Source organism: Clavelina lepadiformis, chromosome 1 (assembly GCF_947623445.1).
Source record: "Clavelina lepadiformis chromosome 1, kaClaLepa1.1, whole genome shotgun sequence".
In the NCBI taxonomy this organism is placed as follows: domain Eukaryota; kingdom Metazoa; phylum Chordata; class Ascidiacea; order Aplousobranchia; family Clavelinidae; genus Clavelina; species Clavelina lepadiformis.
This window is the reverse complement of record NC_135240.1, coordinates 26,100,855-26,122,927: the sequence shown is the minus strand read 5'-3', so window position 1 is coordinate 26,122,927 and position 22,073 is coordinate 26,100,855. Positions and strand designations below refer to the sequence as shown.

Sequence of the window (22,073 nt, the reverse complement as noted above, 5' to 3'; positions counted from 1 at the left end):
TGCGTGTAGCCTAGGCAAAATTCAATTGGAAACAATTTATAACCAACGGTACGAGCATGCTTTTTCTGTCAGCTTCTGTACCGAAAATTAAGATTTATTCTAAATAAAATAGATCATCAATCTGACATCTGGATATGGGAATATCGTCTCAATTATTTCTCAAATGTTTATTTCTTATTTCTTAAATGCAAAGGCAAATAAAAGCAGGGAGGTAAATGTGCTTGTTAAATATTATATTTTAATATATACATATGTGGTTTAAATCGGTATATAAATATCTTTTTTAATGTTAATTTAGTATCGATAACAATGCATTTTGCCATAGTCAATCTTTTTGTACACTGGCTCCGCCACAAAATGCAGGCACAAGCAGAGAAAAGTAGTTAAAATAAAAAACCTACAGAAAAGATAGCTCAACAAAAATTTAAATAAACATAAAGGAGGAATTAACGCCCAAGAGTGCGAGAAAAGAGCTCTCTAACTCATTTTGAAATATCACAGTTTATGCGCAGGACATCAAAATTTCATTTCAGACTTGAAAATCAGGTTTTTCCGATGTGATTGAGTTTGACGCGATGGAACTTAAAAAGACTTGAAATTTGGTGTGCAGTTAGAAGAAGAATCTTTCCTACTACCTGCAAGAACTCCATTAAATTGGACCAAAAGTGAATACTAAAGTAGCAATTTTTTGGTAAAACTTGTGGACATTGGGTACTTTCTCAGACTGACTACCCGATCCTACCTTTTTCATCAAAACTGGAGCACAACTATTGTTTGCTCCACTAAAACCAGTCACCGGTTGCACAGTTATGGATGTGCAGTTTGTGCACATCAATTATTAATATTAACAATTTTACTGTTTGATGCACAGAAATATTACATTCCACACTAGTCAACAGGTCAGGATTTGCTATCTCTGTACGCTGGGTTACTAATAATTTTGCTTAATGCACTAACAATGATCTAGCCCAAGGTTCACCAAACTACGGACAGGATCTGGCCCGAGAGATTCGTTTGTCTGGCCCGCGATAGTCAGTTTTCATGCTTGTTCTGCACTTTGTGAAAAAAGTTTGGTGATGCCTGATCTAGACCGAAAAGAATGTTACTTTTAAATGCAAGCAGCCAAATTTTTCATGTTTAGAAATAGCACATGCAAAAGCAAGTATGATATACATTACATTGATCTGAATCGTTCATGACCTGCACAGTTGACCTTTCATTTGCATTTTGTCTAGTTATTAGTTATGCTGTATATAAGATAAGTGTCACAATTAAAGATGGGACATCCTGGAGAAAAAGTTATTCCTGTTCGTGTGGCTGTAAGGTCACGCCCATTGCTTCAATGGGAATTATCTGAAGGTGCAAAGGAATGCGTTAATTTCATCAATGAGGCACAGCAGGTGTGGATCTTTGTTTGCCTTTTACTTTTTACTTCTGCATACTTTTATAATCTGACATATATATGTAGTTGTTGCTTTCTAAACATTTAAAATGTGTCCTTTTAGGTCATTGTCAATAGCAACAGAGCCTTCACATTCGACTATGTTTTCAACCCACATTCAGAGCAAGAAAAAGTTTATCAGAAGGCCGTCTTACCTCTAATCGATGGAATTTTTAAAGGTCTTTAAGCATAATGTTTTTGGCTAACTTTGAATGTCAAACATTGTATAAACTTTACTATGAATTTTTGGTACGCTGCGTTGTTTAACAGGTTATAATGGAACGGTACTCGCATATGGTCAGACAGGCAGTGGAAAAACATATTCAATGGGTTCGGCCCACTGTGTGTCGCAATGTGAGGTCACTGATCTATCTAGTGGGATTATCCCTAGAGTTATAAAAGACATATTTGACGGCATTGAAAAACGAACGACACATGAATTTCTTGTTAAAGTGTCATATGTAGAAGTAAGAGACTTATAAATAACATAAATGGAAAATAACATTTCCGTTATGTTTGAAAAAAACATAATTAAAAAACTATATATTATATAATGTTTGTTGGAAAGAAAGCTTTGTAGTTTGTAATTTCGTTAAATTACGGTATGTGTGTGTGGTGTATGTGAGTATTGTGCATATAAACACTTACAACACTTCAAATGTTGTGCAGATTTATAAGGAGGAGCTCAAAGATCTTTTAAGCAATTCACGCAAGCAGACTTTAACGATACGAGAAAATATTGATGGCTCAATAAGAATAGCTGGTACCACAGATTTTTATACTGGAGTAAAAAGATATATATACATTGCACATAAAAGATATAAACTGCCAACATGCCCACCTAGCAATCCTATACTTGTAGATGTAGCCATAGGAGTTTATGATGCTGTGAAGTATACTTACTGTTCATAATTGTAGGATTGACCGAGGCATTGGTGGCAAGTGCAGTGGACACGCTTGATTACATGGAGAGAGGAAACGCGCATCGGTCGACCGGATCAACCGCAATGAATGCCACTTCATCCCGATCCCATGCCATATTCACCATTATCCTTGAATCCAGATCCATCAATGACCCGTGAGAATGGGATGAAATCCATCGCAGTTCTGTGTCTTGTAGCAAATGTTTTATAACATGGTATATTCACTGCAATGTCCATAATTTGTAGAGATGAATTGACGTGTTCCAAGTTTCATCTCGTCGATCTGGCCGGTTCTGAACGTGCAAAACGGACCAGAGCAGAAGGAGAACGTTTGCAGGAAGGGATAAAAATTAACGCCGGTTTACTCGCTCTCGGCAATGTCATCAGTGCTCTCGGTGAAGGGCAGCATGGCCAGCACATACCCTACAGAGTATCAAAACTGACTCGCTTGCTTCAAGGTAAAAACATGTGATATAACTATGTACATAAAGTTTGCCGCATTAAATCAATTGAAGTTGGTGTTTGGTTGACTTGTTCAGTTAATGTAGTGCAGTATACTTATCTGTTTTACAATTATGTATTATTCTACTCTGCGTATAAATTAGATATATTACATTTGCCTTAATCTCAGATTCTCTGGGTGGGAACAGCCTTACCGTCATGATTGCATGCATAAGCCCAGCAGACAGTAACGCCGAGGAGACAATAAACACGCTGCGTTACGCTGATCGCGCACGGAAAATCAAAAATAAAGCAGTGGTCAACCGAGATCCTGTTACGGCTGAGCTTGTCTCTCTGCGGAAAGAGGTTTGTGCCCAAGCTCCCACATCAGCTAGATCCGCACTTTGATAGCAGTTGTATAATACATCTTGAATTTCCAATAAACATGTCCACTTTCTATTGCTCTGTCATAAATTTTTTATATAGTGTGCGTGATATTTATCAGGTGCAGCAGTTGCGCCTGAAATTACTTGAAACCAGTGGCACAACTTCGGTGGAAAGGGATTCGCCAAAGACACATGAACAACTGACAAGATTGGAAGGGGAAAATCAACAACTCATGGAAGAAATGCAAAAGCTGTTGGACAGCAACACTGAATTGTGTGAAAAAGTAAGTAAACAATATGGTGACTCTGTGGAAATGTACACACTGTCAGTCATGGCTCGACTGTAGCAAATTAGTGTATTGGTAATTTCCTATCTCATTCTGCTGGTACTTTATGGCACAATTCATTGTTTTTCCAGGCCATCAACAATGACATGGCTTTGGATAACCTCCAGTCATGGATCTCAGATCTGCAGACTGAGGCACGGGATGTTGCTACGAACCCTCACGACCTCTCGCTGGCCGAGGAAGCTGTCGAAGAAACAATTCAACGGGAATGCGTCCAAAAACTTCGTAATTTGAGAACAAAGTTGCTAGAAAAGCAGGTCATGCTCAAAATAACCTAAATTCTGAAAACAATTTCTGTCATGCTGTTACGTTAGTAAAGGAGTAAAAAGAAGGGCTTAAGTTGTAGATCATTTTCATCTGATGATGATGTGTCCATTCATATGATTCACTATTCTACCTGTCGTTATAGATGAATGAACAAACTGATACAACAGAGGACATGGTGACAACCCTGACAAGAACTTTGGAAGCTGAATGCGATGACACCCCAAATACATCAGCAGATGGTACGATAAGACCAGAGTATGTTGTGATTGTAAGCCAGCTCAAACAAGTAGAATATATTTTTTTTTCAGGCACTCTAGCTGCAGAAGGTAAAGACCACAATGCTGTCAAGACAGAACACCTTCTGAAAACAGCGAAACTCACCAATCAGCTGCAAGAACTAACCAAAGCTCTTTCAATGAAGGTGAGCTGCTTATTTTCATTCTTGGAAAATAATTTTGCACTTTTCCAAATTTTTTAGATCGATTTTTATGTTACTGCAATTTCTTATCGGTGGTGCTTCCTCTTAATTTCATGTTTTCAGGAAGAGCTAGCTAAGAAGATGAGCGCAAATGAGGAGAACATTGGAGCGTGGAGGAACCAGTATGAGGAGAGACTGACAAAATTGGACAAGGAGTTATTAGACCTCCAGAACGAAAGGGACAACCTCGCTGTTGCTCTGGAAGCAGCCACTAAAACTAATGAAAGTAAAAAGTCAGTAACAGATAATAAATCTTGTAACTTTCAGTTAAACAGTGCAATATTTATAACTGTTTAAAAGCAATGTAGCTGCTTCAAAACTTAAAAGCTAACCAGACTGTTTATTTTTAGATTGAGTGAACGCCGCAGAGTGAGGCTGACGGAACTGGAAAATCAAATCAAGGAACTCAAACTCGAAAAGAAAGAAAAAGAAAAAATGTCTAAATTAAAAGCGCAAAGTGATCAAAAAATTACTCAACTTAACAGGTGAGTGTTTAGTTCAGCTCTTTCCAAAAATTTTTATACAAACTTTTACTTTACTTTTACAAGCCGACTTTTACCGAGTGTGACAAGGTAAGGTTTTGGACCGTTTTGTGCCTGAAGTTGAAGTTATTTGTGTATTTCAGCGACATCCAGAGCATGAAATCATACCGAGTCAAGCTGATGCGGCAGATCAAAGAAGAAAGCAGCAAATTCCAAACATGGAGAAAGGAAAAGGAAAGGGAGGTGAAACAGCTGAAGGAAAAGGTAAACACAGCACCATGATCATAATGTACCATGCTGTGACGTTCTAGGTCCTTACCCCCACACCTAAGATTTGTGTGTTATGTTTAAAATTTAATCTCTGGGATGTTTCTCATGGTCATTTACACACAATTTTGTAACCAACATGTGTCACGGTAATTTTACTCCTATGAATCTAGAACCGCAAGCGTCAGTTTGAAATCGTGAAACTGGAAAGAGATTTTCAAAAGCAGAAGAATGTTCTTCGTCGCAAAACAGAAGAGGCGGCAGCGTCCAACAGAAGATTGAAAGATGCACTCAGCAAGCAGAAAGCAGCAGCTGCCAAACGACAACAGTCTCAAACAAAAACCCTTGACAGTGCCAATACTCGCATGAAGGTTAGATTAGCAACCAGAAAATAGACCATCTTTTTCCCATAGTAAGTCGTACTTGCAAAATGCATGCATTATAAATATATTTACTTATTAGGTATGGTTGGAAGAGGACATCGAAATAGCGTTAAGGTCTAAAGAAGCAAAAAAGCATTTGGACACTCTCGAAGAAGACTTACGCTCAGTGCAAGGGCAACTGGATGAACTCGCTCGTGAAACGGCTTCACAAAGCAAACGGGTTCGTTTGTGTCGCCTCTGAGTGTAAATGTAAAAACATACGTTATTTGGATTATTCTTGAACTCGTACCCGTAAAATACCGAAAACTACAACACTTCTATCCATTTTTAGAGACGAACTTACGCCATGAGTGATTTGGAAGAAGCACAGAGAAGAAAACGTGAGCTTGGTGACGAATGTGAGCTCAAGGTAGCCCAGATAAAAGATCTTCGAAGTAAACTGGCCGATGCTAGAGACACAAGAACCCGACAACAGGCCAGGTTCATCCAAATAACGAGCATCGCAGAAGCAAGATCAATAATGAAACATCTCTTTTGCCTTGTATGTGATGGCTCCAGAAAACTCAATATGACTAAATTGATTGCTAATTTCACGTTTATTAATTAATAGGTTCTTTTGGAGCATGTAACTACAGCATTGTGATAACCTTTCGGCTTCTAAAGCCACCAGTTAACAAACATTAACGTCATTTCTGTGCATTTGTGTTTTCCCACGTCACGTTTAGATGGTCTCAACCCGTATGTCAGAAGAGGAAATTAAAACTGAAGTAAAGTCACTCAACGACGATTTAAGATGTGCTCAATCACAACTTAAACAACTTGAATCGGAGCTAGCAACAGTGAAACGTGACCGAGATACAGACATAAACACCATTGAGGACCAGCACCAAGAGCAGGTAACCCATGGCTTTGGTAGTTTCCTTTTTTATCAATTTTAACTTTGGAAATTTTTGATAAGGTTTTTGTATTTTCAGCTCGTTTTCCTCGCCCAGCAATTGAACAAATCGGCGTCGGACAATTTACAAAAAAGTATGTCGGAGCGCGAAGCAGACCTTTCAATGCAGATCAAACTCCAGGTCACTGTCATTACTTGGAGGTTTACATTCAATCACAACGCGTTTCAATGAAATTTGTGTAGAAAGTTTTCCAATCATGCCATAAAATTATACTTTGCTTCGTTTAGTTTGTTTCTGATTCCTCTCCTTTTTTGCAGGGAACTGTCATCGAGCAGCTTTTAAGAAAAGGTGACGAATATGAAGCCATGAGGAGGGAACTAGAGGAGAAATTTAAAGACCCCCCTCTCACCAAGCTTCCAGCTCGTCCCAGCCTCTTCCAACCTATAGTTGAGGAGGCTGATACCAAACTGAAGAATCCAAAATCGAAACAGGTAATGAAGTTTTTTTTTAATAGTAATGTAATGGCAGCAATCGGCATATATTTGATCCTTATTAAAATCCAAGTTTTGGCAATGATATGACACGTTTGAAAATGTATTCCAATGCGTAACGCTCCAAAATTTAAATTTTTAAATTTAATTCCAATTCACTGACCATTTAATTCATTGGTCACTGAATTGTACTTTGCAGAAAAAACACAAAAGTGCAGCGTCTGCGCCCATTGAGATGTCTTCCGAGAGTGAAGATGAGGATGAAATTTCAGATTATTATGACTCTGACTACGTTCCAACTCCCATCCTCCGAAAACGTCAAAGGGCAACACTCAAAGCCATAGCCGACAAGTGTAGGGTAAGTGCCTGATGGCAACTGTTGTTTTTTGCTGTGACCTCTGACAATTGTGCAAAGATTTTTTGTAATACAGTAATTGTTAGTTATTTTAACTTTATCCGATAAGACATTCATTTACTGCTGCTAAATGCGAGTTCTTGAATTCACTAAGTAAAACTGTAAGGCCTCGCTTGCTCAATTTTTACCTAATCTTAAAACTGGCATATTTCAGCGAAAGTACTGCTCCTGTGCAAAAACTCACTGCGCAGGGAGATGCGCTTGTAGAAAAGCCGGACTCATTTGCACCGAGCAATGCAAATGTGAGAAGAAGAGTTGTAAAAACACAGAAGTAAGTATCAAATAACTCCAAATAGAATTTGATTCCTACGTCTGGAAAGTGATTATAAAAGCACTTTAACGTCTTGTTTTTTCTGGAGAATTCACTCCTTTCCGAGTCCTCAAGTGCTAGTTTCGAGACAGTTTCGAGCGGGAGCTTGAGAAACTCCACGTTCATTGCAAGCCCCGAAGATGCCCCTTATTACAATCGGATGCCAGCCTTGTTTGACTCAGGTAGCAATTTCAAAGGGGCGCCTCCATATTATGCAAGTTTACTTGACACATTGAAAAGACACATAAGGGTCCACAACTCTTGAAGTAATCGAATTTGCCCTTTTGTAAGCGATCCACGTGGTGCAAGCGGGTTTAGTGACCTTTGCGAATACAACGATGTCATATCTGAACCATACAAGTGAACCTGTATATTTTGGAGGCACCCCTTAAATGACTTGAAACTTTAGCTCCATATTTTGCAAACGTATTGCTTTCTTATGAAACATTATCTTCTTGCTAGTACCGATGAATCTTTTGGAAGCAACAATGAGGTTCTAACTGTTTTCTGAAAGCATACTCTCAAAACATACGAAGCCTTACATTGTACTTTGCAACTTTCAATTGGTGAAACATTATTCATTGCATTGCAGAATCATCTCCACAGGCAAGGTCTTCAATTGAAAGGACGTCAGTCTCTGCAGATAAGAAATACCGGGCCATTTACTTCACTTCACCCTTGCAAAACAGAGACACAAATGTTGATAATGAAGTTCCCAATAGCGCTGTCAGTGCTGAGCTTGCTGTTGAGGAAGTGGCCGCAAAAGTGATAAAGAGCAAGGCAGTAGCAAGAAAACGTAAATTGCTGCCGCAGCCAAACGCGGTGCTTTGAAAGAGAATTTGCGACCAGTCTTTCCATGCTGCCGCTTCGTTTGTTCCAGAATGCGTCTCGTATGAAATCTAGAGATGTGAGGCGCCAATTTACGTTGTCAAACGAATTATTTACTGTGAATTTTGCTTTCGATTCCACTGCCTTAGTTGCAGCAAATTGTCGTTTCACTGCCCGTTATTTTTGTATGTATTATTCAACGTAGTGTCCTATCGATTTAAAATTTGCACTGATTGTAATTGTCTGCCATCGATGCACGATGTCGATCCTTAACTAAAAATGTGAACTCTTTATCTCTGCACAGACCACGGTTTGTCTTTTCAGCTAAAACTATTGTCCTCTGATACCTCTTGTATGTCTGGTGGTGCTTCTTGAGTGTTGCATTAAATCGTCATAATCAAACTAAACAAGCTACTGCATTTGTTTACTAAAGTCTGTTGTCTATGGAAGGCATATAGGAGCGTCAGGTTAGAAGTATGAGATCGTTTTTCTGGTTTAATAATAACAATTGTTCGATTCTCTCAAGAACCAGCGCTGTAAACAAATTAATTATTTCGTTTATGACCGAATAAGCAATTGTCCTTCGGGAGCCGCCATCCTAATTACGTTGTTGATGTAATTGTACCAATCATCGTCAACTCACTCAACCTTAGATTTAAAGAGAAAAACGTGAAGTCGCAAATAATTACACATGCTATCTAAACGAACGCTACTGAGAGGTTTGCGTGAATGCCAGAGTAGCAACTTTCCTACTTCACCGACTACAAAAGTTACTTAAATCATCAGTGCAGGAATGACTTATATAGAGACAAAATCATAAATATTGACACAGGACCAATGAGGTATGGAGTTGACTATACAAAAAGTGTACGCCAGTTTCCACTTTTGACTGTAGTTTTGGGGCAGTTCTTAATTTATTGGAGAAGTGATATTAATATGGTAACTGTTATTAACATAAGTACGCGCACACTGAACTAGATTCTTCAAGCGATAAGTGCACTCTGAAGATAACGACATGAACCGTTGTGAACGAGTGTCCAGTGATCAGATTTTGGGTCTCTGCCTGCTCATTTTAGCCTGGATCTTCGTTCTATTTGCTCTAGTTACACCCGATTGGTCTCGAAGCGTCGTCAAATACACGCAGGAAGATTATGACCAGGCTTACAACGCCTTCAAAAAATATCAAAACGGGCAGTTAGTGCAAAGTAAAATGATGTCATCGAAGTGTCTAGCCTGCCAGTCTGAAACGTCGACGACGACATCACAACAAGGAAAGTTTCGTTCACAGTATGACGCCACCACACGTAAGGACTGTTAACATTCAGTAATTTTGATGAAAATAAGTCGTATGTTATTTGAAATTCAAATGAAATGTATAAAACCTTTTTGTTTCTGGCGACAGATATTTCGTAAATATATTACTTTATAGCGGCCGGCAGTTCAGACGATAAACGAAAACAAGCAGAGATAAATCCAACGAAAGACAACAAAATACGCTCGGGCAGAGCAAACTTCGAAAGGTGGTTACAAGTCGGAATGCGTGGTGTATGGATTGAATGTGCTTACATCCCGGTAAAACCTACGCTAGAAACTGAAAAGGCGACGTCCTTCGATGAACATAAAACAAGCACTGTATCTATGCATGCTGCTGGTCTTCCAGTTTTATCTCAAAACGCGGAAATGGGCAGCCAATTTCCAAAAGAAACAACAACTAAAACAGCTGTTGTTCCGGTTACGTATGTAGCATTTGCGACCGACTTGGGCTACAGCAATCACTTGCTTGCTATGATTCATTTAAACACGAGCAAAGAATGTAGCAATATTTCGATTGAAAGATCGTCTTGTTTGCTCTTGGTAAGTTTTTAACATATCTGCACAATTGCTGTTAAGCTACTTGTAGCTTCTCTTGCATATAAAGTGACATAATAAAACACCTTTTATGAAGTAACATTTTCAAATTTTAAGGGCTTGCAAGCTATGCTCATTTTCAGTGTCTTTTGTGGCACGCTTGCTGTTCTTGTGGCCTCGGTTTCGATTCTTGCTGATCCCCTAATCCGTGGTCGTACCAGAAATCATCCTTTCCGAAAACGATTCAAACGTCGTAATATTTTCTCAGTTTTGTCGGGGGTAATTGCTAGTATGAGTGGAACATTTGTACTGACTGGGTAAATTAGCTAGTGTACCTTTTTATCTTATAAAGCTATATCTTAAGTTATGACACGAAATCCCTTTTATGTGATAGATAGCATTGTTTACAGTTTATCTCATTATCACTAAAACGATACTTTAATTGATTTTTTAACATACTAAACCGCCGTTTTGTCTAGTAAATGGCACGTATCTGTTTTATGACCGCGTTTTACAAAGCTAGGTAAACGAAGGCATGCAATAGCCGCCTTACTTTGTATTAAGTTTTAAATGCTGCTGTGCTAGTTGCTGGTGGTTCACACTGCAGACAAATTCTTCCTACTCCATGCCTGCATATCAACATCACCATGAAAACTACCGGAGTGTGTTTGTCGCCGGATCTTCGCTCTTCACCGCATCGGCGTCCGGCATCATCTATCTGGTTGCAGGATTCCTCCTGGGGGTCGGGATGACGACAAACAGGAGACTCGTTTGCGTCATAACGATTGAGAAGGAAAACTTGCGTTACGTGAAGCATACCAAGTGCTAAGATGACAACTGCGCATGTTCCGTTGATGTTTTATTCCAAAGATAATTTAATTGCTTGATAGTTATCGAACAAAAGGTTTATGTGCAGTGTTTGTGGGACCGAGACAGCCTTTCAAAGCCTATTCTTCTGCAGCTACAGCAGAAAACTAGCAGTTATTTTTCAAAACTCATGATCTCTTAAAATTTCTTAGCGGTTGTCAAAGTCAAACTTAATCTTCCTGTTTGATGCAATTTCACAACGACAGAAATCCTGGTCAATGTTTTCTGCTCCTCCGTGGTATATAAAACGTGTGTATGTATTTCCGCAAGGTTACGCTATAGAGGAACTTCATTAAAAATAATCAGGAAACATACAATGAAGTTTTACTGAAAATACACAAGAAACACATCGCAAGGAAATTTTGTTGAACAGGTACCGACGACATGTAACACGGATGTAAATCATCGATGTCGGAACTACATAAAAAATTGATCTAAACGCTCGTAACAACATGAGGTTATATGAAAAAATACCAACTGCAGTAACCATGTCATCGTACTCCGGTGCATTCCTAACACCAAGCGTATGATCGGGCCCAGGTATAGGACAGCAGTGAGTTATGTGGGAGTGCAAACAGTGAAAAAGTAACCTATTTAATTAAAAGGAAAACACATCAATAATTTCATGCATATAATGAGAAGACCATATTACCTTCAACAAACGGTATGGAAAATGAAACAAATCCATATTAAGCATCATTTCAAGTGTTCATAAGCGCCATACAGGGCTGTAAGTACTCGCACAGGCTAATCCAGTATCGCTTGATTTTCACAGCCCTTGACATCGCGTGCCATTGTTACAAACAATCGCGTCCAGTGTGTTTGTTTTCTTCTCAAACTTGACGTGGGTAGAATTGCCGGGAAAACAGGCGCGTGTGTACTTTGTAATATTTGCTTAACACGGCCCACGACAAAGTTAGATCAACGTCAAGACACCAATTGAAGTAAGTAACTGGCACTTACACTACCCCTTATTGCCCCGTCATCATACCGGCTGCCAATTCTAGCAACGTGCAACTGTTCACAGTGACGTAATTACATAGTGAGGTAATAACCTCGGGGTCAATACGCTTCATCCTCGCCCCAAATGTCATTGGGGGGTTCAATGGGCGGGGCTTGGGGTGGGGTTCGAGTGGCGGGAGACCGCGAACGGGTTTTGTTTGTTTGTTGGAGGTTGGGTTTGCTTGTGACGTATTTCATGGTGGTCGTTGTCTGACTGGGGCGGGGCAAGGAACGACGTTGCGTCATCAGTGGTGACCCAGAACGTGCAACGGGAATTCCCCGACCAGCTGTATAAAATATTAATTCTGCATCAAAATCAAGCGACGGTAAACATCACAGCTTCAGTGCTTGTCATAAAAGCAGCGCTGAATTGTTGCAGTAGCAAGAATTAACAGCAAGAGCTTTCTTCTGTTCATAAACAGAAAAATAAGATAACTAGTATTCAGTCTTAACTACCAGCTTTCTAAAAAAAATTAAGAGTGCTGCAGAAACAACAGACCTGCTGGTAGACTTGGCGATGCGCTTGGAGATGGGATTCCTTTCCTGGGCTGTAATCTGGATAACTTGGATGATGGCGCCACTAGTGATGACTTAATAACAGGTTGATTGCCTGGTGAAAACAGAACCTTGGAGTTTAACCAAATATCTCCTAGAGTGATTCTAAACAAGAATAACTTGGCTTACAAAGTGAGGAATTTAACCTCAGAAGAGGATATTTGTCCAAGAGAGGAAAAGGGAAAGAATTGAAAAAACTGGGAAAGATTTTGAGTTTATTGGTTCTACCTTTATATGGTTCCACTCGTAAATGTCATTTACCCCTAATTCTAAAGCGGTGAGTTAAGCATTGATAGCATTGTTTAATTGGCCAAATCTATTTTCTGTTTGTTTAGTAAAGAAGTTTATATTTATTTAGTGGCTTGAGCGGGTTGTGATTCGTCGACGCTCAACCGAACTAAGTCTGGCATTCCTAATCAACTCACAATTTGTTCACTATTACACTGCTGCAAATACTTGCTGGGAAGGATTTGAAAACGTATGCAATTGGTAAAAAAGGAATACAAAAAAACGTTAAGAACCACTGATCTAGTACAATTACAACTAGAACATTCAATAAAGATCCCGAACAACGGAGTACGAGTCAATTGAAACAAAAACAAAATACTATAACTAAATAACCGAACTATGACTATTTTCTTAGAAAATCACTGACCATTGGCTGGGGACGGAGAAATATTCCTGCCTCGGTGATTGGTGACGTCGCTAGGAAGGGAATTGCCGACAGCAGAAACATTTTGTCGATCTGAAGAACCTTGAGGACGTGACGAATTGGGCAAACTCCTACGAGTTAGCCCTAAAAACACGGTGGTGATAATTAATTTATTCATGTGAAATATGAACACTCATTATGGCACTTAGTTGTTTTCTAACACAAACTACTACCATTACTGCAAAATATCATTGCAAGTATTACCTGCACTTCGAAACAAAAAAATAAATACACCAGCATTATATTCGACCTAAATATCTAATAAGTCATCAACAAGCCCAAGCCTTACTTAAATGCTAAATTTACCGGTGGTTTTCCGAGAAGGACTCCTTGCTCTTGCAGGACTTTTAGCTCTTGGAGAAGGACCGATTGCACTAGGAGATGGTCCGTGCCGAAGATCATTCCTCGTTGGGGTGGAGGATCCTAAAAAATTCATCAGGTATAATCTTGATTTTAATGATAATCTTATGCTTATAATAGGAGTGCTTAGTGTAATAGTGCTTATCTATGCTAGTATGTCGTTTTGAATGCAATTACATTGTCACTAAATAATAATCACATTCACACAACTCTGAATTGTAATAATGCCATATTCATAATATTTCTAATCACATGTTTAATCTACAAACGTCCAAGAAAAATAGCTCCCTCACTTCTTGAAGGTTGTGTGTCATCCTCATCCATACCAGGAGCAGGATAGAGTCCGTGCGATGTCGTCATCGTCTGACTCGGAACCGGCAGATGGTGAACGAGATGCTGAGATCCTAAAAACGATTTTGTTACATCATAATGGCTTTTATAAAGAACCATGAAACAACATGAAAGGTTTGAGTCGTTTATCATTCACTGGTGAATTGATAACAAAGACTATGACAACAAACCAGATGATGATGTTGACGTTCTTTCGTGGGTTTCATCGAAAGAGCCTCGATGTGCTCGTGAATGTGGTGTTGGCGATTTTGCTAATAATGTTCAACAGAAAAAAGTTGGCGAAATTGTTTTACTGATCCAACTCAGACATGACACAAACATATTAGGCATAGCTATGTATTATAATATGTATACATGTACATATAATACTGTTGTATGGTAAAATAAAAAATGGAAACAATTTGGTAAATCAACATTAGTTTCTCACCAGGAGTAGGATATTCCATACCGGCTTTCTCATGATGAGTATCGACATCTCTCCGCAGTTCTGCATAAAACAAACCAAAATATCACATAAATCACGAAGAATGAACATACAGTTGAAAGCAACTCTAAAAATAGAAAATTTTTGACGATAATGAAACTAATTATCAATAGTTCCTTTATAGACACAACACTTCATGTCGCTGCCCTGTTTGTTTGTAAAAATGTAAATAAGTGTTTGTAAAAATGTGGTCAACCACGCCGAAATTTGACCTTTTCGTATAAACAGCCTCAGCATTTCACTTATTTCAAACAAACCAAATTTGTATAGATAGACTGTCTGACAAAAAGTGACAAGGATAATACTAAAATAAGACAACAGTGGTTACATAATGTAACGTTGTCTTTGCGGTCAATTATAGACATAGGTTGCAACCATAACAAGGGATTCTATAGTATCGAATCGCTTACATGCTAATATATAACACAGACTCAATTTAAGACCCAAAAACAGAGTTATGTGATTGATAAACTATCGTAATAAAACACATACATAAAGATTACTTTAGATTTAGTCTCAACACTTGTCAGTTGTGATGGTTTAATCATAATTATGGATAAGATGAATGGCTTATATCAGTTTTAAAATCACTGATCCAATATTTCTAGCTCATTACATTTCACATTATTTAGTAGATAAAACCCATTACTTCAAAGAAACAAAAGTAGTAATCATGACAAAATGATATGCCATTGAAAACACATATATTTTCATGCTTATTGGTACTGACATACCATCTCATACATTATTGAGCCATTATTGTTTTGGTGGATGATAAAAATTGCGCAAGAAATATTATAGCATTACATCATATACAATCTCATGTTTCTATTCCCTTACTTTGCATTCATAACCAGCTCTACATGACGTTCCAGTTTAAAGTAGAACAGGTGAATCGGTAACCAGATATCACAACAACATTGTCAGCTACACTTTGGTGTGTTTCAAACTATAAATGGAGGCATCATTCATGTAGGGTACATTGTTAATTTTGATAACAATGCAATCTCGCTATATTAGCGATAAGCTTGAACTAGCGAAATTGTTCGAATTGAGAGAGGCACAGTAAGTACAATTTGGGTGTTCATTGTCTGGACTGTTAATAGGAATCAGATTAAACAGGATACAAGTTTCGAGAAATAAAAATAAGTAGATCCGTAAAAAATTCAATAAATACCCTTTGTAGTACTTGGTAGCGCTAAATCTATTACAGCACTAGTAATTTATAACAATAGAGCACATTACTTTATTACATAGCGCACATATAAACTATGATACTGCTGACACGTTGAAAGCACTTAGTTCATTGATGTATGACCTATAAAACAATAAACTCTACCTTCTTGCTGTATGCGGGCAACAATTTGTACATCTGTGGCGTCTTGAGGTTTGTATTCATCTGGGGGGAAAACCAACCTTTTCTCAACACACTGAGTTAAATGTTTTATATCCGGTGAACAACCTGTACAACAATTGCAGACGAGACACAATGAGTATTGTTAGTAAACAACAATACACTCTAAATATGTCATGAAGCTGGGTAAAACTTACTGTCGTAAGAAACATTTAGTTTATATAAAATATTTCTCTTGGCTGATGCCAGCTGTGGGGAGCTGGGATTTTCAAGTTCTTGATTTACCCATTCTAGTGGGGAAGAAAAACGACTAGTCGGCGATATTGCCCTTGACTTTTTTTTAGTCAACGGAGATTGGTAAAGCCTGAGTTAAAATAGATCATTACTAGTCTTCTCAGAAAATAATTTAATGCAACAAAGCCTTAATAAAAAGCAAAAAAAACTTGTTACTTCCTCAGCCTGAAAAGTATTCATGCTATAGGAAAAGCAGTCACGCCATACATTTTGTTCAAAAGTATCTCAGATTTTCACAGAAAACAAAACTTTTCAACTTGGAGTACATAAACCTTGAAATAAGCAACTGTCATGTTACCATGTAAACTCATCATTACAGTTTGAATTTCTAATAAATTCATCATCATCTTCTAAAGATTTAATATCATCAAGTGGGTCATGTACGGAATCCAATATTGCGTGGTTGTAATTTCCATCGCCACCGCCATGGGGCACTTCCCCTTTATAACGAGGTAACTTGTTTGCCTGAATATGCATTTACAATTATTTACAAAATTGTGACTTAAAGAAATAAACAACAATTTTAAGTAAATATGTTAATTATAAATATATATATCATACATGTGTTATTTTCAAATATATATATGACAAAAATATATAAATCTATACCATTTATTAAAACAACTGCACAGTATGAGACAACATAACAACATAACATATACATCATACTTACACTGGAATTGAGTCTTCCTGTTCGATGACGAAGATGTTCGTTCTGCTTCTCCAACTTTTTCACTAAATCTTTTAATTTACGAACTTCCACATCATCTGAAGGCCCAATTGAGGAAACTGTTGAAGCTTCTGATGACGAGGAAAGTAATCCGTTTTCCATGAAATTTACTCCACAAACGTAAGTTGTCACCACTGGACTTTATACAATAATCAGCGATTAAGCTTTATCTTTATAAGTCTGAATAAGTACTAAAAGATAATAACATTGACTGCATGGCAATCACACTATTATTCCTTTTTGTTTAGCAATGCTTAACAGCATTTTAAAAGGGAACTTTAACTGTTAGCTTTAAAAACTGCCTTATGTTCTTACGTCCAGTGAAAAAAACCAATGCTAATGACACATCCACACCTAACTGCTATACATCAATAACATTTGTTATCTTTTTAAATGTTACCACGCCAATGGAAATGTTATTTGTTTAAAATATTTACTACAACAACCAAAGAGTTAACCAAACTTCATATTAACTTCTATGCATTCAATGGTGCCTTTATTGTATGTATTATACTTAAGACTGGTATGGTAACAGAACAGAGCACAGGATGCCTTTGTATACTAAACCCCAGCTACTCGAATTGTGATGTCATCTGGTTGCGCACTTGTATACCAAACCCTCATTATCTACGGTCCACAGGATCAAAGAAAAGCATTTCCACAACTTAAAATCAGCAATGATTTCTTATCACTCAAGCCCTGGTTACCGAACTTGTTTGAGGTTATTCTCCGATAAGCTAGATGCATCTTTATTCGCTTTTTTAGTTTTTAGTAGTCTTGTGTGAGTTGTAAACTGATAACGACTATCGATCACGAAATAACAGGAAGCTTATATATTTAATGTGTTGCCCAACAGTATTGCAGCAACAACATAACCCACTAAGCACTGACAGACATACTCTGCGGTCTGGAGCACTGACAGACTAACATACACTGAGAGACCCGTTTGATTTCGATGGGAAGTGTAGCAGTTTTTGGAATAAAAATCATGCATGCAGACATGCTGAGACACACATTTTGACATGACAGTGTCCACTAAAGCCTCAATTCTTTGTTTTTCTTTAATATAACAACGAACTTGGAATTCTAACAACGAACTACACCTCGTCTGTTAATTACCAGTATATATATCTGTAAATCGGCATGAATGTGAAAGGTTCGACATGAATGTGAAAAGGTTCGGCCTGATCACGTAAATGAATGTGGTTTTGGAGTAGAAGAGTGTGTGAGTCGCGTGAGTGTGCCACACACAACTTTCTGGATTTTAGAGACTTTCTACCACTATCACACTTAAACTATCGGTCGGCTCGTTATACAGTGCTGGCCTCGCAACAAATGCAGCTCGTGTTCCGTGTTTAATACCCAGTTGTGCCATACCATAATGCCTTCGAGCAGGGCAGTAACAACACTTCTTCCTGTTCGGTGGACCTGGACCAGGTCCTGGTGGACAACTCTAAACTCGGGCAATACTACATAAAAATCAAAAAACCAAAATAAAAAATGTTTGAACATCGTAACTTGCACAAAGGCTAGCTCGGTAACCGGGGCTCGAGTGATGAGGAACTGTCACCGGGTTTGAGACTCGCAAAGACTTACCTCAGTCCGAGGATAAAGATTATCATAAAATAGGCTATCCTACCATACGTCGCATACGATACCAGCACTACATATGTGAGCTGTGAGCTTTTCTGAAACAAAAACCCCTACTAGAAAGTTTGCAATGGCCCAATGACGGCTTGTTTTTTGACTTAGGCCTATCAGTTATTCAATATAGCCTCCTCGTCCTCGACCCTGTACCGCAGAAGCGATAGCTTAACAAGTTAACCATGTAATGGCACAGAACTAAGTGACAAGTGAAGTCAGCTTGAGTGACAAGTGAAGTCAGAGTGACTGACATCACTTTTTCGAGGAATGGTTAAAAGACAGAGTTCGTACAGATTTTTTTAATGGGTAAAAGACGAAATTTTTAACGAACTGAATATTTTCCATATTCAATAGATTTTTTTTAAATATGCCTACCGTTTCGTCTAAAATTAAGTGGAGCGTGAATTGTCAAGTGCCAAGTGGCGCCTACTCCTTTGTCGTCTGAAAAACCTTTGCTAAGGAGAAGTGTAAAATAAAAAGCGGAGGTAGACCAAAAAATAAACTTATATTTCTCGTTTATGTGAGACTTTCTTCGAATTCTTTTATGCAAAAGGCCGTGGGGGTGGGTGGGTGGATGATGGTCAATAGCTGATTAGCTGACTGGTCCAGATCTGCCCCTGGTTTTGTTTGATGAAAAAAAGATTTTCGGTGCAAAGCAATTGCCCCCGCCATTCCCGTTTTTTGTAAATCTCTGTTGCTTTTTTTTTGCTAACCACTGATTCCCACTTGTCAGTTGAAAACTAAAATTAGGCTAACTATAGGCCTAACATGCAGTCCGCTTTGCCGCCACGTTCTTGGGAGTTATTGTCAGGGAAACCAAACTGAAAATATTGTAATTTTTCTTAATAAGAAGTGTCTTATTTAGGGCTAGCCTTACGAAGAGACTTTGTTTGTTTACTAACGCTTTCTGCATCTGTAAAAACTAATTTTCTAAATTTAAATTCTAACTAGATTACCTTCTCAATTTCTTTCATGATTGCAGCTTGTCACTTGTCTTGTCTTGTCTTGTCACTTGTCACCCACTTGTCGCGACAGCTATATTGGTCCTGCAAAAGAGCTTGGTTACTTCTGAAGACGACCCCATAAACACATGGCTCTTCATATTTTTGAGACGTGAGTCTGCCATATCCCTTGATCCTTTGGTTGTAACTAATCAAAGGTAGGCAAGGAGCATCCTTCTTATATAATCCACTTAGACAGTGCGTTTAGTGTGATATAATGTTAAATAGCTTTAGATCCAAAGTTGTTGATCTCACCGACAAGGCCCTTTGTCAGGTGTAATATGAGGAGGTGTATTTTGTACAAAATATTCGGCAAAAAATCATTGAAGCATTGAAGGGTAAAGTATAAGGCCAATACAAGAGAAGATTTAGAAATCCTTAGTCGTTGGCCATGAACAAACGTTTTCGAGTGTGTTTCAGAATTTCTACTCTACACACTTAGTAAAAACATTTCTAATTGAAACGTTGTATCAAAGCATACCTCCTGGTTTTTTGACCAGCTACCTTTCATTTCCCAAAAATGAGTTTATGAAATAGTTTATATCCGTTTCTCAAAATCCTTGCGACCCCCCAGAACAATGCTAATCACCCATTTGGAGATCGCAATCCCCATCAGGTTGAAAACTTTTATGGGCTACGCAATACCCGTGCATTGTATATACTCGTATAAAACGATTTTTTCATTTTGTGGATTAGGTATCAGCGACGTCATTTACTACATGGAACTGTAACCTACCTGCTTTAAATGCTTATTGTTTTTTTATATTTTCCATTTTATAGTAACTCATTGCTTTGTGTCTTTTTTACTGCAGGGTAGAAGGCAATCATTACCGACGCAGTGTCATACATGGCCAGCACGTTGCACATTTTATGAAAATAATAAAACATTGCAGTGAATGGCAGTACAGTTCACGAAGCAATAAAATTTTTAAGCAATAAATTTTCGGCAACACTTCTATCTTTTTGTCTATTCGCACAATAAGTTAATGTTCTAATAAACGCGGAAGTGAAGCTCAAATTCGTGAGGGCACAATTAATAACGTTATTCATTAGATTTCCAGCTTTCGGGCTAGTATTTGATACTTGTATACTATTTATTAATCGGGTGTGATTATTTTTATGGTTATAAAAATACAGGCCTATGCTTTAATCTTATAAAACGTTGAAGTACTTGAAAACTTTGTTCAATCTCTTAGTAGGCCTAAATACTTGCAAATAAGTCTTTGTATTGACAAATTTTATGAATTGATATAATTTCTTTAAAATGTAAAAGGTCGTATCAGCTAAACCAGTTTAAACACAACAGTTTTAATGATTTTTTCAGTTTATTTTCATGTTAAGGGACTTTATGCCTTTATAACTGTGTTTTCAGCTGTCATTGGGATCCACGCAGTAATATACATCCCAGGAATCTTTCCTGCAATCCAATCCTAACTCACAAGGGCAGTAATCGTAGACATCCCAAATCCCCTAAATTAAAAATTAAGTTATTTTTTACTAGAAAAAATTTACTTAATACTTCTATTTCATAAGCAAATATGTTATAGAAAATTAGGCCTATATAGATATAGACTACTATCGTGAAATCAGTTTTGTCTGATTTTCAAGTCAATTTTTGCCGAAACTGAAATCGGCTGAAATAATTTCATAATTTCAACCCAGGGATGATCTTAATTCTGGAAAGTCATAATGACGTCATAATAAGCGTATTATGTAATAAGTCATAATAATGTCCAATATGCATTTTGATTTTTTTACTCTGTGATGTTTTTGTCTGTGATTTGTTAATTTCTGGCATTGACTTAAATTTCTTTATTATTATTTATCTCAAAATGATTTATGTTTCTATGTAAAAGAAGTGTGGCCAAATGTTACAGAGAAAAAAAATCGACTTTAAAAAGGAAAGATACATTTGTCTTTTATTTTTAAAGTTTTATTCATTAAGTAACCGTATTTATGGCGTTTGCTTACGTCGTTTTGGCAACGTGCTCCTTCTGGATTGTATGCCTGACATCTAGCGATTTCCGTGTAAGAGTCACGTTGACAGCAGTAGCTCTTGCACTGGTCGCCTTCGAAGCATAATTCTCCGTTGTCCTAAATACGTTTGAATCACGGTTTAATATCTTGCCAATTGCAAAGCTTTTTTCTTCTCTCAAGTTTAAAAGGATAAATTAAAAACAAAAAATTGTGACGGATATTTCAGTTTGATTTACGGAAAACTCACCAGATCCGTTAATTCTACCAATTGTGCATCGGCTGCTGTCCACAATAAGACGACAAACAACAGTGTGACAGAACGCATTTTTTATCTTACGGTCTTTTCTGATGCTTTAAACAGTTCAAAGAAACGTAGTCACCGAAGTGGAAATACGCAATTACAAACACATAAAACATTTTCATGTGTACAGCAAGTCTCTATGTAAGAAAACGGCTTGACTCAAATAATATTTATTCTTTTATTCGTACTTTTCAATATTGCTCGAAAATTGTTACTTATGCTAGGAAATCACTAGATA

General features: G+C 37.7%; 4 protein-coding genes and 1 long non-coding RNA gene across 8 annotated transcripts; 3 read left to right on the top strand and 2 right to left on the bottom strand.

The window, feature by feature from the left end:
- Window positions 1–1,239: 1,239 nt before the first annotated feature.
- On the top strand, window positions 1,240–8,776 carry LOC143465721 (chromosome-associated kinesin KIF4A-like). The gene is made up of 24 exons (XM_076964175.1): window positions 1,240–1,400; window positions 1,506–1,620; window positions 1,712–1,908; window positions 2,111–2,204; window positions 2,360–2,519; window positions 2,611–2,822; window positions 2,996–3,171; window positions 3,311–3,475; window positions 3,610–3,795; window positions 3,948–4,044; window positions 4,114–4,226; window positions 4,347–4,516; window positions 4,634–4,768; window positions 4,909–5,029; window positions 5,206–5,403; window positions 5,495–5,635; window positions 5,747–5,956; window positions 6,141–6,311; window positions 6,390–6,491; window positions 6,629–6,802; window positions 7,002–7,160; window positions 7,372–7,488; window positions 7,577–7,709; window positions 8,120–8,776. The coding sequence occupies exons 1-24, from the start codon at window positions 1,278–1,280 to the stop codon at window positions 8,356–8,358; spliced, it is 3,708 nt and encodes a 1,235-aa protein (XP_076820290.1). The 5' UTR covers window positions 1,240–1,277; the 3' UTR covers window positions 8,359–8,776.
- A 303-nt stretch (window positions 8,777–9,079) lies between these two features.
- LOC143465081 (uncharacterized) lies at window positions 9,080–11,303 on the top strand. Of its 4 annotated transcripts, none has more exons than XM_076963244.1 (5): window positions 9,080–9,197; window positions 9,334–9,659; window positions 9,785–10,209; window positions 10,321–10,520; window positions 10,768–11,303. In XM_076963244.1, exons 2-5 carry the CDS (start codon window positions 9,371–9,373, stop codon window positions 11,030–11,032), a joined length of 1,179 nt encoding a protein of 392 aa, XP_076819359.1. In that variant the 5' UTR covers window positions 9,080–9,197; window positions 9,334–9,370; the 3' UTR covers window positions 11,033–11,303. The 4 variants fall into 4 exon arrangements, with proteins under 4 accessions (XP_076819359.1, XP_076819376.1, XP_076819367.1 ...); XM_076963261.1 differs by having other exon boundaries at window positions 9,081–9,197; window positions 9,459–9,659; XM_076963252.1 differs by having other exon boundaries at window positions 9,086–9,659; window positions 10,789–11,303.
- A 3-nt stretch (window positions 11,304–11,306) lies between these two features.
- Window positions 11,307–17,123, bottom strand: LOC143465074 (uncharacterized). The gene is made up of 11 exons (XM_076963221.1): window positions 16,856–17,123; window positions 16,481–16,647; window positions 16,086–16,252; window positions 15,874–15,996; window positions 14,478–14,537; window positions 14,221–14,301; window positions 13,993–14,103; window positions 13,646–13,762; window positions 13,283–13,423; window positions 12,572–12,682; window positions 11,307–12,359 (listed from the first exon to the last, which is right to left on the bottom strand). Exons 1-11 carry the CDS (start codon window positions 17,012–17,014, stop codon window positions 12,133–12,135), a joined length of 1,464 nt encoding a protein of 487 aa, XP_076819336.1. The 5' UTR covers window positions 17,015–17,123; the 3' UTR covers window positions 11,307–12,132.
- On the top strand, window positions 12,374–13,778 carry LOC143465104 (uncharacterized). The gene is made up of 3 exons (XR_013118582.1): window positions 12,374–12,904; window positions 12,986–13,105; window positions 13,271–13,778. It is a non-coding gene; the product is annotated as an uncharacterized LOC143465104 (long non-coding RNA).
- Window positions 17,124–20,839: 3,716 nt separating the features above from the next.
- LOC143464369 (colipase-like) lies at window positions 20,840–21,939 on the bottom strand. The gene is made up of 3 exons (XM_076962161.1): window positions 21,782–21,939; window positions 21,529–21,651; window positions 20,840–21,027 (listed from the first exon to the last, which is right to left on the bottom strand). The coding sequence occupies exons 1-3, from the start codon at window positions 21,857–21,859 to the stop codon at window positions 20,926–20,928; spliced, it is 303 nt and encodes a 100-aa protein (XP_076818276.1). The 5' UTR covers window positions 21,860–21,939; the 3' UTR covers window positions 20,840–20,925.
- Between the last annotated feature and the right edge of the window lie 134 nt (window positions 21,940–22,073).